The 17,880-nt window shown below is 37.4% G+C and overlaps 1 protein-coding gene across 6 annotated transcripts in view; it reads right to left on the bottom strand.

Moving 5' to 3' along the window:
* Positions 1 to 4,672: 4,672 nt before the first annotated feature.
* FAT1 (FAT atypical cadherin 1) overlaps positions 4,673 to 17,880 on the bottom strand; it is a 135,654-nt gene continuing 122,446 nt past the window's right edge. For 2 of the 6 annotated variants that reach the window (XM_060183626.1, XM_016185821.2), the window contains exons 23-28: positions 16,759 to 16,912; positions 16,524 to 16,634; positions 14,957 to 15,588; positions 12,717 to 12,854; positions 7,100 to 7,135; positions 4,673 to 6,130 (exon numbers count right to left, since the gene is read on the bottom strand). In XM_060183626.1, coding sequence (XP_060039609.1) covers positions 5,502 to 6,130; positions 7,100 to 7,135; positions 12,717 to 12,854; positions 14,957 to 15,588; positions 16,524 to 16,634; positions 16,759 to 16,912 — 1,700 coding nt within the window. In that variant the 3' untranslated portion in view covers positions 4,673 to 5,501. Of the gene's footprint in view, positions 6,131 to 7,052; positions 7,136 to 10,415; positions 10,476 to 12,189; positions 12,243 to 12,716; positions 12,855 to 14,956; positions 15,589 to 16,523; positions 16,635 to 16,758; positions 16,913 to 17,880 lie in introns of those variants that run through there. The other 4 variants (XR_009547664.1, XR_009547665.1, XM_060183644.1 and 1 more) reach the window with 4 other exon arrangements.

Raw genomic sequence — 17,880 nt, 5'->3', positions numbered from 1 at the left:
AGCTAAAGATTTTTAGGAAAACATATTGAGAAGCACACTCTATGTGGTTGCTTAGATTCTTTTGTGATGAAAAAGGCCAGTGCTAATTCATGTTGTTTACATCAAGTAAATAGTTTTCAGCGCCCTGAAGGGCTCAACAGAAGAGTACATGTCTTGCATGCATGAGACCTTGGGTTTTTCTCTGAGGATACATAAAATAAAAAGTATATACCATTCAACGTAAGGCTTACAAACTTAGAACTCAGATACAATAATGTTTACTCACTTTCAATTCAAAAGATGCCTTACTTTAAAAAAGTGAAGGGCAAATATCTTACAAATTCAAACTGTTTGTGTACTATTTTAAAAGGTTAAAGGTTGAGAGTCAGGTGTTGGCGCAGTGGGTTAAATGCACGTGGCACAAAGTGCAAGGACTGGCGTAAGGATCCCAGTTTGAGTCCCTGGCTCCCCACCTGCAGGGGAGTCACTTCACAAGTGGTGAAGCAGATCTGCAGGTGTCTTTCTCTCCCCCTCTCTGTCTTCCCCTCCTCTCTCCATTTCTCTCTGTCCTATGCAACAACAAGGACATCATAGCCACATCAATGTTAAACAACAAGGGCAACAAAAGGGAAAATAAATAAAATAAAAGGTTAAAGATTATAAAAATAAAACAGGGGCCAGGAAGTTGCTCAGCCACTAGAGTTCATACTTGACTATGCAAAGAGGACCCAAGTTCATGCCCCCAATCACCACATGGGAACACCTGTATGAAGGAGTCTTCATGAGTGGTGGAGCAGTGCTGTCTCTCCTGCCTTTCCCCCTCTGATGAAAAATAAAGAAATTAAATAAGGAGTTGTGCAATCATGCAGGCTTGGAGCTCCAGTGATAACTCTGGTGGTAAAATAAATGAGACAACAAAAAAACATTTGTTGTAGGTAGGCTTTTCTAAAACGGCCCTCAAAAAGTTCATCTTTACAGAAAAAGGTATGACTTCTTTGTTGAGTGGACATAAGACACAGAGATGTTACTGGAATTCCTATGATTAAGTTTCTTTATTTTTTTCCCTCTTTATTGGGGGATTAATGTTTTATGGTCGACAGTAAATACAATAGTTTGTACATGCATAACAATTAAGTTTCTAGTCAGTTGCTTTTAAATAATAGTAGTAATAAAGAGGTATGTAACCCTAGGTGGACCTACGTGAATGGGTTGAACTCATAATGGAAGGACTGGGCCCCTTCCTAAGGTTTGAAGTCAGGTCCTTGTGCACGGTGGTAATGTGTGCACCCAGCCCTGGGAGTAGACATATTTTCAACCAGCAGGTCTAAGGCAACTTGCTATGGCATCATGGGAAAGCCATATGCCAATTCTTCTTAAACGACAAAAATCCTAGGTAAAAGCATCATCCAGATATCTAGATGAAGACCACTGCTCTCCCATTTCCTTTCTTTATAATGCCAAATGTAAGTGGGGAGTTGAAAAAGCAACTATTTTCAGCTCAAGGAAGAGCTACTGTGAACTCTAAATCCTGCTGTACTCTAAGAAGATGGGCAGCAGGAAGGGTGATACACCATACTTTAGCAGAGAAGGAAATCAGACTGGAGAGACGGCAAGAGCACAAAGTAATTTGCTATGCGTGCTGGAAAGTGGATGATCGACGGAGCAATTATAAGGGGCTTTAGTTGTACACAAGTTGTTAGACCCCAGATTCTCAATTCTAACTTGAACAGCCTTGGTGACAACTATGTAAAGGGATGGAAGCCTGCATAATTCAACTCCTGGGATGAAGTTTATAACACCCTCAATCTTCTTATCAAACTTAAAATAAGAGCAAAAATATTTTCCATGCAAAGAAGACGGATGGTACTGCCTCTGAAGATGAAGGTTCTCCAAAGGAAGGGCATGTAGAAAAGACACCCTCTCCCTCCCCACAGACAGAGACCCCTCCAAGTCACCGGGCAACTCATGAGTTATCAGCTTCCCATCAGCTTTAGGGCCTCATTAAGTACTAAGTCAAGCAGCAGGGACACATCCAAAGTGCAAATGAGATCAAGGCCAACTAGAAGGAATGTTAAGAAGCAGCTCAGAGGATAACCAAGCAAAGCAAAGGACATTTTGTTTAAAATAATACAATGAGAAAAATGAGGTGCCAGGGAGTCAAGCAGCAAGAATAAATATCCATCATACAGTTACAGAAAGGAGTATTTAGAACAAGACCAAACACTGAGATTGTGTAAGAATAAAAGCTTTAACAAAAGATACATGGAATTTCTTCCAGGAAGTAGAACAAAAAAGAAATGATGAACAATAGGAATTCAATCAGAAAATTAGAGGATCAATTTAACTAATGTAGTAGCTTTTAGAAGTAAGTTTCAAAAATAAGACAGGGGGAAAGAAGAGAGGGGGAGGAGGAAATTTCATCAAAGAATAACACAAGAACATTTCTCAAATGTTAGATTTCCACAGGGAAAGCAATGCATGCAATGGATGAGAAAAGACCCACATAAAGAAGAGTCATGTTGGCTAGAGAACAAATAAGTTGAAATATTGACATAAGTTGAAATAGAACAACAAAAAAAATTTTTAATGGTTACACTGGGAGCTAGAATACAGTGGTTCAGACGTCAAAATTTGTATTAAAATTTACCCCTCGACCTATTCCCCCCCTAAAAAAAATACCTTCTAATTAAGTAAGAAAATACATTCTCTAATCTACAAACTCGGAAAAACAATGCCTTTCTGTACACTCATACTCAGGAAATAACTGGTAGTTCAAAATAAGAGTCATGCTAAGTGAAGTCATAGAATCCATAGTTAAGAGTAATTTTCCAGATGACACAGGAAAATTCAATCAACAGTTGGAATACGGAGTGAAGAAAGCAACCACGTGCATGGGCCCTCCATAAAAACAACTCCAGAATGGAGATGTGTAGGAGGAAAAAAACTGGTACTTCCAAACTTTCTAATTCAACCTTCTAACTCAAGGGCATCTTTTGACACATCCCTAAGTCATACTTAATTTCTCTTCTACTTTGTAGTCCCATTCCAGTGTCAGTCCTTGTGCCAATTATTCTTTCTGCCTCGAGTTTTACTCCCCAGTCTCATGATGATCAGGACAGTCCTCATCAAATTCAGATATTTTTACTCAGCTGTCGAGACATTATCATCTCAAAATATTATCCTAGGGGGTCGGATGATGTGCGCATGTGGTGCAAAGCACAAGGACCAGCATAAGGATCCCAGTTGGAGCCCCTGGCTCCCCACCTGCAGGGGGGTTGCTTCACAAGTGGTGAAGAAGGTCTGCAGGCGTATATCTCTCTCCTGTCTTCCCCTCCTCTCTTGATTTCTGTCCTATCCAACAGCATCATCAATGACAACAATAGTAACCACAACAATAAAACAACAAGGGGAACAAAAAGGAAAAAAATAGCCTCTAGGAGCAGTGGATTTGTGGTGCAGGCATGGAGCCCCAGCAATAACCCTGGAGGCCAAAAAACAAAACAAAACAAAACAAACAAAAAAGAAGAAACAAAATTCGTCCTTAAAATTGATGAGATAGCCTAGCATAGAGCACAGGACTTGCATGTCTGAGGATAACATTATACCTGGCTACAAAAATGAGTGGGGCTCATATCTCTTCTCATTCATAAAAATTAATATTAACAAAAACTGTTTCCCCAACTTCACACATTCCTTCCTAAATATTAACTCGCCGCCCCTTGTACTCACCACTCCACACACTGCTGTTTTACTGGTCATCTCTTATTATATGTCTCCATTTATATGTAAAAATCAAAGAAAGCAGGATGTCTGTTTATGTACAAACTAATACAAAGCCATTTCTAAAAATAATCTAGTCATGAACATTTTAAAGTGAAAGAAAAATTAGGGCATCTTTTGTGGAAACAACCATCATGCGATACCTACATTAAAGCAATGAAACCCCTGCTTATGAATTAACCCAAAATTATGCTGTAATACCTGGGAGGGTAACAAGAGTAACAGAGGTTTGTTAGGTTATATGGTCTCTGAGTCAGTAGGTAATTCCTAAAAATCAATGACTAAAGAAATGACACAGGGCACATTTGAAAAAAAATGAAAGGAGAAATGAAAAAAGCAGTTGGCAATGCTGTAAGTGGTTATAATTTATGAGTTTGCTGGCCTTATACATATTTTAGTTCTCGTTGCCATTTAAACTACATGTGACAAAGTACAGCATCTACTTAAAGAGAAAGTCTTTCCAATGTTCTAAGAATCATTCACAATTCATATCACAGTGACTGGTGCATAGTAGTTACTTAGTTACTGAATAAATCTCCAAGTATTTGTTGGACCACGGGCTTTGCATAAATACACAATGGAAAATAGTTTTTAGATTTCACATTAAAGCATACAAAAGTATGATATGTTCTTTGACAGTAGAAAGGTACAGTGCTTCATAAAGATTTTTTTAATGTATATCATGCGAAAAACAAACAGGCTATGGCTATACATAGTAATAAAAATACATAAAGAAAAATTTCTTAGTATCCAGTTGCTATCTACTGCCACCTTGTGGTTACACTATGAGCATAATCTGGTTTGGGCAACTGGAAAGACCATATTGAAGCCACAGAAACCTACCTACATCTTTCTTTCTTAATTCAGAAACTGAATCCTGATCAGGAGCACAAATAAGGAGGAAAAACAGGCAGAACGCTAAAGTATTTTATTAATAATTTATTGTCAGTAAGAAAGACTGGCTAATGATAGTTTTCAGTAAAAACCTTTACAAGACCATTGCATCACAAATATACAGACACTATAAAAACTGTGTCATGGTGGTTTTGGTTTTAAACAAGTATGCAGAAGGTCCCCATTACACTTTCCAATAATGAAAAATGTTTATAATTCTAAAATACAGCAACCCACTTAAGACATGTTCAGGTATCAGCTTTTTCCTTATCCTATGTACAGCTAGAAATACATAACTTTACTGAAATGTTTTAATGAAATGTCAGATTTCAGTGGAAAAGGACATAGAATGAACCCTGGTTATATTAAAAAAAAAATCAGGATGCTAGACAGTGATACTAACACCACTAAAATTCAGAATTCAGTAAAAAAAAAAAAAAGCACAAAAATATCTTGAAAATCTAATTAAAAACGATGAAAAAAAATCAAATCTGTACATAAAATTTACAAAAGACAAAAAATTAAAATAAACAAATCTATATAAATACATAAATCATGCTAACAGGATGGGAAGACTGATTTTTCTTTTCACTAAACAGACAAAGGTTAAGTAAAAAAAAAAAAAAATGCTAAGAAATGGCACAGCCAACGGACATTTCACCCAATTACAGTAGGTTAGGATACTGGAAATGGCTAACATGTCAAGAGGTGCATAATTCAGTGCAGTTATGCTCATATTAGCTCACAAAAAAAAAAAAAAAAGAAGAAGCACTAAAGCACTGCAAGGAACAATGCAGAAGATCATTTATATATAATCTCCAGGTTCATTCCAGGCACTTTGGGGGGAGTCAGACTTGCGTATGTTGTTGTGAATCTAGTGGAGGAATCGTCACCTCTTCAAAGTGGCCATCGTCTCCACTCTCATAGTCACTCATCATGACCTCAGACTCCACTTCACAGCACGCTGACACATCAGAGCAGGAAGCCGTGGAGGTATACACAGACATGGGCATGTTTTCTACAGTGGGGGCATCAAAGTTTCTTTGATACCCTGGAGGGTAAGGGGCATAGGGTTCTCTGTAAGTACTATTCTCACCAGGGCCTGTTTTATGAGGTTCCGACATATCAATGGGATAGAAATTGGGCAGATACTGATTCAAGTGGAACCTCTGCCGGCTTCTTGATGAAGAACCCAAACTACCTGTAGCAGGCATGTCTCTAGGAGGGTGAATGGATTCAAACTGATCACTGAATTCTGGAGGTAATGGTGGTAGTTCATCAGGTGCTGGAAAGTCTTCTGGTGGTGGTGGAAAATCACTCTCAATGTCATAACCCCCAGGGTAATAGTCCGTATCAATGGCATTTGGATCAGCTGAGTACAGGGGCGTTTGCTCATCAATAACCTCATAATTGGGGTATTCTTGTATATCTGGGAGAGGAACAGCTGGCATCCAATCTGATGTATCCCAGTGATACCCTTGGTAGGAAGAAAAAAAAAAGTTCAGTGTTTTTTCTCTGAAGCATGTGTGGTATGGACAAAGAGCTCAGTGTCAAAACACACAAAGCATCATTCACACTCACATTTGTATAGGTTCATCACTTTGGAACCCCTGGCCTTTGCTTTGAAGAGAATCCCCACCCGCCATTCCAACCCAATTTTGAGGACCTCTATGAGCGAGGTTCTATTTCTAAAATGTGGACTTACAGTTTTATGTACATACCTAACATTCAAGGAAACAAAAAGAATTTTAACAGCAGCAGTAATATGCTAGCACCTAAATTACATGCACTTTTCTATAAATGATTTCTCTTTCCTTTTGTCATTTAAAAACCCTTTGCTCTATTATGAAGAAGAGCATTAGTTCAGTCTTAGGATGTCAGCAAACATAACTTGTCTTTTTAGAAAGGAGAAATTCCTTTTCAATATAATATCAAATGCTACATAATCTAACTAGTTGTCATTAAAAACATCAACCAATACAATGTTTTCAGGCAATCGAATTAATTTTAACATATTAAAATAAAAAAATTCATTATAATAATGTGAAAAGCCTGATATTTAAATCTGTACCATTCTTTATTAGCCCCCAACCAGGAATTATATTAATATGGGTTATGTATCAAAGCATGCCTCCAAATCAAGCAAAATGCAATCAAACATTGGGAAATATGTTTGATAAGACTCCAACAGTCCACCTTTGCTACCTACACAGGTCTAATGATCATTTTTAAATGACATAAAAACAGACCTCCCAATCTAGGGATATTTCCCGCCCTCCCACAAGGATTTTTAAAATCCTTTTCCAGAGAAAAAGACTAGGCAATACATGTTTAGGATGCAGTGCACAAACTGAGCAAACAAGTGAAGCAAGTCAGCATTGGGGGGGTCAAATCTTTACCAATATTTTTAGTGAGTATCAAAGAACAACTGGCATGCATAAGTCACCTCTTGGTTTGCTGAGGTCAGGAGCAGCCAAAGACTCTTTTGGTGGCAGAGTAGAGAGAAAAGAAAACATTTATAATTAAAACAGATAAACAGCTGAAAAGGCAATAAAGGTAAGTACATAACACAATTTAAACTGTTTATCAAGGCTCAGTCAGCCATGTACCATACCTTTAAGCCATTATCTATGAAAATTCTAAAAGGCTGAGAAATTGATGCAGCACAAGTAAAAAGGGACATGGGCAAGGAGGAAAAAGATGACTGATGATGATGATAATAATAAATTGAGACTTTGCCAGAAAACACAAATACTATCTTACTATCTTTTTCTTTGTTTCTGGCAATTTAAACTGGAACTTTTTTTTTGCAAGAATAAAAATGTAAATTGATAAAAGAGATTTTAAAAGACACCATGTTGAGCATATTATGACATCAAATTTTCCTGAAATTTGGAAGCATGAGGTTATTTAAGTGGTAATTATAAAACATCGAAAATTACAGAATATACACTCTTTATCGCACATGATGGCAGGTAAATGGATGTTAAGTTTAGAGGAATTCACTAACAACCTTATACACTTATAATAACTAAAAAAGGGAGCTGAATGGTAGCATAGTGGGTAGCTAGGCACACATGGTACGAAGTCCAAGGACTGACTTAAGGATCCCAGTTTGAGCCCCCAGCTCTCCACCCACGCTTAGTAACCTGTAAAACAGGCCTGCCAGGTGTCTATCTTTCTCTCCCCCTCTTCTATTTCTCTCTGTCCTATCTAACAATGACAACAATAATAACAATAATAACGATAACAAGGGCAACAAAAGGGAAAAAATAGCCTCCAGGAGCAGTAGATTCATAGTGCAGGCACTGAGCCCCAGAAATAACCCTGGAGGCAAATAATAATAAAATAAAAATAATTTCTCTTACCCATGCCTATATTGAATATGATTTTGCATTTATATAATCTTTCCTTTCAGAAATCAACTAGCTGTTGAATTCATTCCTCACTCCACCCCAGAGTTCTTTCAGAACCTTTTTTTTTCTTCACTGAGGTTGAGCAATACAGTTAGAGAAAGTAGACGTGAACTCCATCATCAGTAAGGCCATCTGGAGAGAGTGCTAGCATTGGCTTACCCTCTAAGCTCTTATCTTTGAAATCGGTATATGAAAGTTACTTAGAGCTCTTCTAAGAATTAAATAATGTAGGTGAAGCATTTATTGTTAACTGCTGGCATGATTTCTTAACAAGGCCAATACTTTCCACACATTGTACAATGTACAGGAAACTAGTGAAATCAACTAGTTTGAAACACGTAAGGATCTGATTAACACATCTGTTCTAGGAATTTAAATGGGAAAAAATGTGGTGATTCTAAAAAAAAAAAAAAAGGAATAAGCAAGTATTTAGTATATATGTAAATATTTTAGAGCTACTAAAAATGTAGTAATTTCATTTAAAAAATCAGACAGATGCAGATGGGAAACGGGAGAGTGAATAGTGTTAGAATCTCAATCATGAGGAGTTGGGTGGTAGTGCAATGGGTTAAGTGCAGGTGGCGCAAAGTGCAAAGACAGGTGTAAGGATCCCGGTTCAAGCCCCCTGCTCCCCACCTGTGGGGGGGGGGGGTGCAGTCACTTTATAAGTGGTGAGCAGGTCTGCAGGTGTCTATCTTTCTCTCCCCGTCTTCTCCTCCTCTCTCCATTTCTCTCTGTCTTATCTAACAATGACAACAATAACAACAATAATAACTACAACAATTAAAAAAACCTCAATCATGAGGTCTTGGGTTCAAATTCTAGCATTGCTTGCATTGTTCTTACTTCTTCTCTTCTCACACTGATGATTAAGTAAATCTTTAAAAAAAAAACAGACAATTTTACAAAATAGGCACTCAATAATTCTTAAATTTTTAAACCAGTTCTTCACTTCATATTCAATTCACATTTCTTAAATATGCCTAAAAAATTTTTTCAATGAAAGAGAATGAAAGGAAGCATTTTAATTCTGTTATTTTTATTCATTTATTAATTTTGCCTCCAGGGTTATCACTGGGGCTTGGTGCCTGTACTACAAATCCACTGCACCTGGTGGCCATTTTTTCCCGTTTAGTTGCTCTTGTTATAATATTTGCTGTTGTTGTTGTTGCTATTTTTGTTGGATAGCACAGAGAGAAATTGAGGGAGGAGGGGAAGACAGAGAGGGGGGAAAAACACCTGCAGACCTGCTTTACTATCTGTGAAACAAACCCCCCTGCAGGTGGGGATCCTTACGCTGGTCCTTCCCCTTCACGCCATGTGCGCTTAACCCACTGTGCTACACCACCTGGCCCCTAATTCTGTTACTGTAAACATAGATATTGAAAATATTTGGATCATGATGTTAAAACTAAAATCTAATAAATCAAATGACAGATTTCCTATGAAGACAAGTTACCATCTCAGTAGTTGAAATCAGTAATGTTGACGACACCTAGCCCTGCCCTATAAGACAATACTATCAAATGTGGTATAAAACAGTTCTTCTCTCCTAAATCTTGCCAACAATGCATGTGCACTGAAAGAGACATCGAGAGAGACACCGTAAATGTTATGTACCTATGACTGTCTAGTATAGTTCTCCAGAGTGTGATCCCCAGACCCATAGCAAAAGAATTATCTGCAAGTGGTTAGATTTACAGATTCTTAGGGCCCAGATCAGACCCAACCTATGCATCAGAAACTTTGAGGACTTTAAATGAGTTCTCCAGGTGATTTAATTTATAATTTGAAAACTACCTGGCTGTAATGTACATATATGTGGCTACTCAAATTTCAGTGTACTAATAAAAGGCTACTGAAGGCTAATTCAATTTAAAAATAACTTAAAAGGATGTGGTTGAGGTCCTTATAAACCTGCCACCATCATCTACTGCATGGCAGAGGGTGTGAACGCTAAGGGAAAAGTCCGAGTGGAAGAGTCAGTTAAAGGTAATTACAAAAGCTTTGTGCTTCTCAATCTTAGTTCTAGCCATAGGAGGTGTATTTCTATTATTAAAACGGTTTCAATTTTTAGAGTAACTTCAATAGAAGTTGTCAGGATCCTGATGAGCTAGTACTGATGTCTGTATAATTCCACTATGAATGACAAGAATAACAAAAAGACAACATAAATAGATTTTTCAGGATGGCTCTGGATTATGAAGATATACACCTGCACAAAATAAAAGTAGTCAATGCTTCGAAACCACACTACTGCGTAGTATGGCACACTACTGCATAAAAGCACACTACTCCAGTGACAGTCACTATAAACACAACACACAGCACACGCATTGACTATACCTTCTTTATTCACAGTGTCAACTACAGCATTGACAAGGTGTATGACAGTCACTATGGAAGCTTGCAAAGAGGCACAAAAGGAGTAAATTAGAAAAATCTTCAGTCAGTTAGAAAACAACGTATTCAAAGTGCTTTCTTTTTATTAATTTTTAGCTCAGAATGTTCAAATGTGAAGTGAGGGACATAACCACTTCATGTAGTTACGCATGACACCTCCATTCAGTTACATGTCTCAGGTGCTTTTTCTGATCAAACTGCATTGCATTATTCAAAGGAATAAGCAACCTTATTACAACTTAGAAAGAAAACTTAGCTACAGGTTTTAGAATTAAAATTAGGGAAAAACAATCTGTATTTTAACTCCTTCTGGGTAAAGACTTCACATTTAAAGAGTAAAATATACGCTAAGCTGCTTTTCTGGGTCCATTTCATCAAATGGTATATTGTTGCCAGAACAAAAGAAACTTAAAGAACTACATAATAAGGAGAATATGCAAAGAAAAGTCTAACATGATTTTTGGTTCTTTTTTATGTACTCCCTATCCACCCACCCTCCTCCCCACCCACCCAAAATTTCTTGTCTTTTTTGCAAATGAGCTACCAGCTGCTGAGTTAACATACCAGCAGAGAAATACAGACTGTCTGCCTGGTTGTTTCCTGTGTAAATTCCTGTTTCATTTGTATACCAGATTGTTTGAAAGCATTGCTGCCAAGATAAGTAAGTATGCATATGGTAGGTAGGAAGATGGTCCTTAGAGATGTCCACATCCTAGTCCTGGGAACTTGTGAATATGTTACCATCACAGCAACAGGGGCTTTACTGACATCACTAAGTTAATGGTCACTGTGATGGAGAGATTTTCACGAGTTATGAGTTATCTATGTGGTCCCAAAGTAATCACAGGGGTCTTAAAAGGAGAGAATATTTTCCATTTGGCACTAGAAGGAGCAACCATGCATCAAAGAATGCTACAAAAGGTAAGGAAACTGATTTTTCACATCCTGGTTCAAACTTCCCTGTTAACCTACCGAGGCATGTGATGATAATCTGATACAACAGCCTAAGAAAACTAACATATAACACAGATTCTTAATACAGACTTTAAATTTTACGATTTATAGTAGTTAAAATACAAAATACATCACAGTGTGCTGATTTACTAAAGGAGTTAAGATAGATAATATTTTCATGGAAAAAATAGAATAAAAAAACTGACAAAACTATGAAATGTATTTAAGAAAAGGATTTAGGAACCAAAATATTAATTATGAAATAAACTGGCAACACTAGCATTTTAGAATTAAACCTATCAAAGAAGCAATTCTACCTTGTTGTTACTGGTGTAATAAAAGCTATGTGCATATACAACATTACTAAATAAAAAAGATTATATCTTTTTATCAAAGGACAAGCCTGAAGTAGAAATGAATACAATTCTGTCACCTTTAGTTTATAAAGAACTCTGTAATAAATCTGGTTTTAAACCAGTCACATTAATTTACTAGTGGGCCATTTCTTTCCATCATAAAGAATTTTAATTGTTTAGTCACAATTTTATACAAAAACAAACAAAAAAAATCAAAAAACAAAACATAGTCCCACCCAAGATTAAAAAATTTCCTCTAAAAGTGTAATTTTTCTCTACCGGTATGTGCTAATATATAGCACAGCTAGATATAAGTGAAAGTTAACAAAGGAAACGAGTTAAACATAACTGGCATCTAAGATCCCACTGGCCAAACTTCCTTCATTAGAAATATAATCAAAACTTACTAGCAAGCTCTTAAACTGTGCTCTCAGTCAGTACGCTCTGATCCATATGGGAGCTGGGGCCGCATGGGGGTTGGGGAAAGAGACAAATAAAACCTTGTAATACACCAAAGGTGCCTCTGAAGTTGAACATTTCAGACTATTGCATCTTCTCTTGGGTGAATTAGCGAGTGAATGTGTGGTGCATGCTCTATAGACAGTTGCTACAGGGTGCTTTTTTTAAAAAAAACTCTGTAACACATTTACTGTTGTCAAAAAAATGTTATTAAATGAATAGCCAGACAACTTGTTTCTTTCAATTAACTATAGTTTCTTCCCTATAACTGACAAGCTGCTACAGTTCAAATTCCTAGTCACTAAGAACATCACAAATATTTTCCCCCATGCAAATACGTACATGGAACTATTTAACAGTGGACCAAAATGTGAGAACGGTTTGGGTTTTCACAGGGGCACTGGATATATTAAGTAAACACCATTGTGAACAGCCAGCAAACAAATCACAGTATTTCCAAATTCTGTTTACTCACCATTGTCATCACATGATTCAGACTGAAAAGAGCTAAGGGACTGCACTTCAGACAGACTTTCTCGTGCACTGTATGGATGTGAAGGCTTTTCCTCCAGAGGTTTCTTGGAGAGACAGGGGTCAAGATCCACTACTTTAGCTAAAAGGGAAGAGACGATTCGAACAATAAGTACTTGAGGGTAAGGGCTCTGTTTTGGTTGTAGCTTATCCTGACATAAAGCAGTATATCCTGGTACAAAGTAGTGTATCAAATGACTGCCCAAGATTTACTTACTAATGAAAGAACTGGGGAAAATATCTGAAAAAGAAACAAACAAGAAAGAAAAGAAAAAAAAAAACCTAAAAATCCATAAATATTCTTGGAGGTTCACAGAATGGAAACTCAATAAACCTGCCAGTGGCATGCATGGTCAAGAGCACGCTACATGTACAAAGGTCCGGGTTCGAGCTCCCACTCTCTACCTTCATGAGTGGTGAAGCAGGTTTGTAGGTGTCTTTCTTTCTCCCCCTCTATCTCTTCAACCCCCCCCATTTTTCTCTGTCCTAAAAAACATAAATAGCATCATTTTTTTCTGGCCATGTACATCTTTTTCTAGTAAGGTTATTTTTAAAGATTTATTTTAAGATTTTTTAAAAATATATGTATTCTCTTTTGTTGTCCTTGTTGTCTTTTTGTAGTTATTACTGTTTTTGTTACTGATGTCATTGTGTTGGATAGGACAGAGAGAAATGGAGAGAGGAGGGGAAGACAGAGAGAGGGAGAGAAAGATAAGACTCCCTGCAGGTGGGGAGCCAGCTTGAACTGGGATCCTTACACAGGTCCTTGCGCTTTGCACCACGTGCGCTTAACCCGCTGTACTACCACCTGACTCCCAGATTTATTTTATTTTTATGAGAGAGAGCAAGAGCACTGTTCATTTCTGGGTTATAGTGATATGGCTTATGGGACCTTAGAGTCTCAGACAGGAAAGTGTTTTGCATAGCCATTATGCTGGATTTCCAGACCAGGCTTTGTTTTAAATGCTGCCAAGATTATCATTATTTAAAAAAAAATTTTTTAAATAATTTATTTATGAGAAAGATAGGAGGAGAGAAAGAACCAGACACCACTCTGGTACATGTGCTGCCAGGATTGAACTTGGGACCTCATGCTTGAGAATCCAATGCTTTATCTACTGTGCCACCTCCCGGACCACAGATTATCATTATTTTTAAGAGAGACTGAGAGTTAGAAAGAAGAACACTGCTGAGTTGTGGCATACACACCACTGGGGATCAAACCTGGGCCCTCTGGCATGCAAGTGCTATGCTACAGTAAGCCAGGAGGTGTATTCCTTGACTTGAATTCCTAAAGTCCCACGTTAGATCTCCATTACAGTATGTGCTAGAACAGGGTTCTGGTGTTCTCCCTCCCTCCTATCATTAATAAATAAAAATCCTATGCTCTACACTAGACTATATATCCTAGGTTTGTGGTCATGTTAAAAAAAAAAAAAATGCTGGGGGCTGGTGGTGATTCATTGAGTAAAGCACACATACAAGAACTTTGGTTCAACTCCTTAGCCCCTATCTATAAGGGAAAGCTTTGCAAGTAGTGACGCAGTATTGTGGGTATCTCTCCTTGGTCTCTTCCCCTCTCTGTGCCACTATCAAAGGTTTTTTTTTAATGTATCACTGGGAGGGGTAGAATCCTGATCCACAGCAATAAACCTGATGGCAATAAATAAATAAATAAATAAAGATTAAAAATAAAATAAATCCTGGAGTCAGCTGATGGCTCATCCAGTACAGTGTCCATAGAGGAAAAAAAAAAAAGGTATGTGTGGGTGGGGAAGGGTGGGGAACATGTTGTTGGGAATAAGGCAAGCACCAACCCTCAGAGACAACCCTGGTGACAATAAATAAGTAAAAATGCATGCTTGCTTTTAAATGTCCTTCTGAGCTTTGTCTTTATCAATCACATAAGTGAAATGGCCTTTCCAAACTATTAATATGAAAATGTCTAGATTAAATTCCTTAACTAGAATAGTCACATCCTTCAGCTAGTGCTTAAAAAATCAGGAAAAGGTTTTGAAAGCATATGAAAAGTCCTCAAAATTCAGGTACTGTCACACCTTAAAAAAAAAAACAAAAAAAAACCCTTTACATTTTGATCTGAACCATGAGCAGCTCAGGCATAACCTGTAACCTCACTGTTCAATTCAATGGCATTTTATTGACATCAAAAACAGAGGTTCTTACTGTCATAATCGAAGTCCCAGTTAGGTTTCTGGATGGAGTCACTGTCAGAAGGAGAGTTAGAAGGAGGCGGAGGAGGCAAGTTTGGAGCTACGCTGCAGACAGCCACGGCTTTTCGGTGTCCGTGTACCGACTCGGGGTTGAAAGTACTGAATTCTGGATGCTCTGGTATAGCAGATCCTTCAAAGGAATTTCGGTCAAGATTGTTTCTAGAGTCACTTGGAATGCTTGGAGTGTAGGAAATAGGCCTGACAGGCACCTGGGGTGGTATGTCTGAATAAATGTTCTTATTCAGCTTTGAGTCGAAATACGGTCGTTGTAAGAAAGCTGTGCTAGGTCCCAAGTGTTTGTCTTCAGGTTCGGCCTGGTGTTTCTTCTTTCGATTAATCATCTTGCGACAGAGGACAAACATGACCACCAGTAAAAATATCCCCATGATAAAAACCATAATTCCTATCCCTTCTGCCAATCCAATATTCCATGGGGTGGACACATATTGATTGGGAGCAGCTTCCTCACAGTGCTTTCCTTTGTACTCACGGCTGCAGTTACAGTGATAGGAGCCAGGTGTGTTCTCACACAGTGCTCCATTTTGGCAGGGATTTCCAACACATTCATCAATGTCACTCTGACACCTGCCAAGAAAACTGAGCATTAGACAAGTCCTCTGCAACGTTAAGTCAGAATATGCCAGACATATAATTCTCAAAGATGAAGGTCAAACTACTTAACAAAGTAAACAAACCATGTATATAACCATGCCAATATATACTATCACAATTACAACCACAACAACCAAAAAAAACAAAAACAAACAAACAACAACAACAACAACAAAAAAACCTTTTAGGGCCTAATTAATCATTCACTTCCATACTTTGAATGTATATTTGAGAGATAAACATTATGTCATGCCAATATTTAACTCCTACTTTTCTAGGATTCAACAGGTTACTAAATCAAATTCCAAGACTAAATATCAGTTTGTTTCTACCTTTGATCTATAAATTTAGAATGTACATTTTGATAAACAGTATACCATAAAATTGTTCTAACTGGCTAGTTTAAATTTCTAGCAAAATATTCCATTTGTAACTAGCCTCTTGTTTACCCTTTCCAAGGGAAGATGATGTATACCTGCCTCATTTTCTTCACCTGAAAAATAATTGTCACCTCACCTCTTAAGACTATGGGTAAGAACTATGAAAAATAAGGAGAGAACTGAAAGGTTTTGAGATGCCATGTAAATATCAGTTATAATATATTATAAAAAGATGCTATGATCATTATTCTAAGACACAGGTACAATACCACAGACATCTACTTTGAAAACCACAACAATCTCATTCATTCTATATTTACTGGCAGCAAGAACCCACACATTCTCTAAAGTATTGTATCCATCTACTCAATACTTGCTTAAAGGGAAAAAGAAATTACAGACAGAGCCAATATGAGGATTAGCAAATTCTGAAGTAATGAAATCCAAATTAATAACATCTTACTGCATCTGTTAATCAAGGTGATACAATAAAGAGGCAAAAATGAAGTCTGGGAAGAAGCCAGTTACCTTTCTCCTCTAAAGCCTGAATCACACTGACAGACAGCACCATCTAAACTGTCAAAACAAGTTCCTCCATTTTTACAGGGTTCATCTTTGCAGTATGGACTAATTTGACACCTGGAGATTAAGGAAAAGTACACAGAAACTTAACACATTGCAAACAAATAGAATACAACAGAAAGACAATATATGGATATATACTTTTACATGTATAATATAAGTTGCAAAAAAATGCACATACCTCTGACCAGTATATAATCCTCTACACTGGCAAACAAAATCTCCATTGTCCACAACGCATGTACCACCATAAAGGCATGGGTTTGAGGAACATGGATTGACGCTCACCTCACAGTATGTCCCAATGTGCAAGGCATTGCATTTGCAGTAATAACCTAAGTTAACAAAAGTGAACAAGAAAATGATACTGTTCAAATAATAAACCTCAGTATACTGGCTTTAAAGACCTAGTTCCCCAAAACATGGAAAAGCTATTAAATCCCCATTCCCTCTGGGTAAAACACTGTCTCTATTAACGAATCCTTTACTGTTGATGTAACCAAAACACAAAGAACTGAAGCGAAAATTCATAATTACTTCAGTTAATCATAATTTATGTAAGGTTATTGGGTGAAATATATAGAGCAGAAAAAAGTTCTTTATTTGAATGATCATACAGATTGACAGCACTCATTATTTAACCTCCCAATTTATCTGTGCTCACAAGCTTTAAGAATTAAATGATTTTTGTTCTTTTGCCACCAGGGTTATCGCTAGAGCTCCATGCTAGCACTACGAATCCATTGCTCCCAGTGGCCATGCCTTTTTCTTTTTTCCTTTCTATTTTATTTGCTAGGACAGAGAGAACTTGAAAGTGGAGGGGAAGATAGACAGGGAGACACAAAGACACCTGCAGATCTGCCTCTCTGCTCAGAAAGCACCCCCACCCCACCCCCACCACCACCATAGAAGCAGGGACTCGAACCTGGGTTCTGGTGTATGATAATAAAAGAGCTCCACTGGATGTGCCACCTATCTCTTGGCCCCAAATTAAATGAAAATTATGATGAATGGAAAAATACTTTGAAACTATAAAACTGCTATTAAAAACTAAGAAGATGATCATAAAATGTTCCCAAAGGAGTACAATGTCAGAATGTTTCCCTTTGGGAAGAAAATGACAATTAGTGGAGTAGACTACTTCCAACTATCTTTGGGGAAGATGGTAAAACTGCATTTCTCTGACCCCCTTGGAAGTTGGCCATAGTGATGGGATTTTATTTATTTATTATTATTTTTGGCTAAAGAAATATGGCATTTGGGGTTGACATCATGCCCCTTCCTCCTGTTGATATAGTAGTCA

This window comes from Erinaceus europaeus, chromosome 2 (genome assembly GCF_950295315.1).
Source record: "Erinaceus europaeus chromosome 2, mEriEur2.1, whole genome shotgun sequence".
Lineage (NCBI taxonomy): Eukaryota > Metazoa > Chordata > Mammalia > Eulipotyphla > Erinaceidae > Erinaceus > Erinaceus europaeus.
This window is presented reverse-complemented; position numbering and strand designations above follow the sequence as displayed.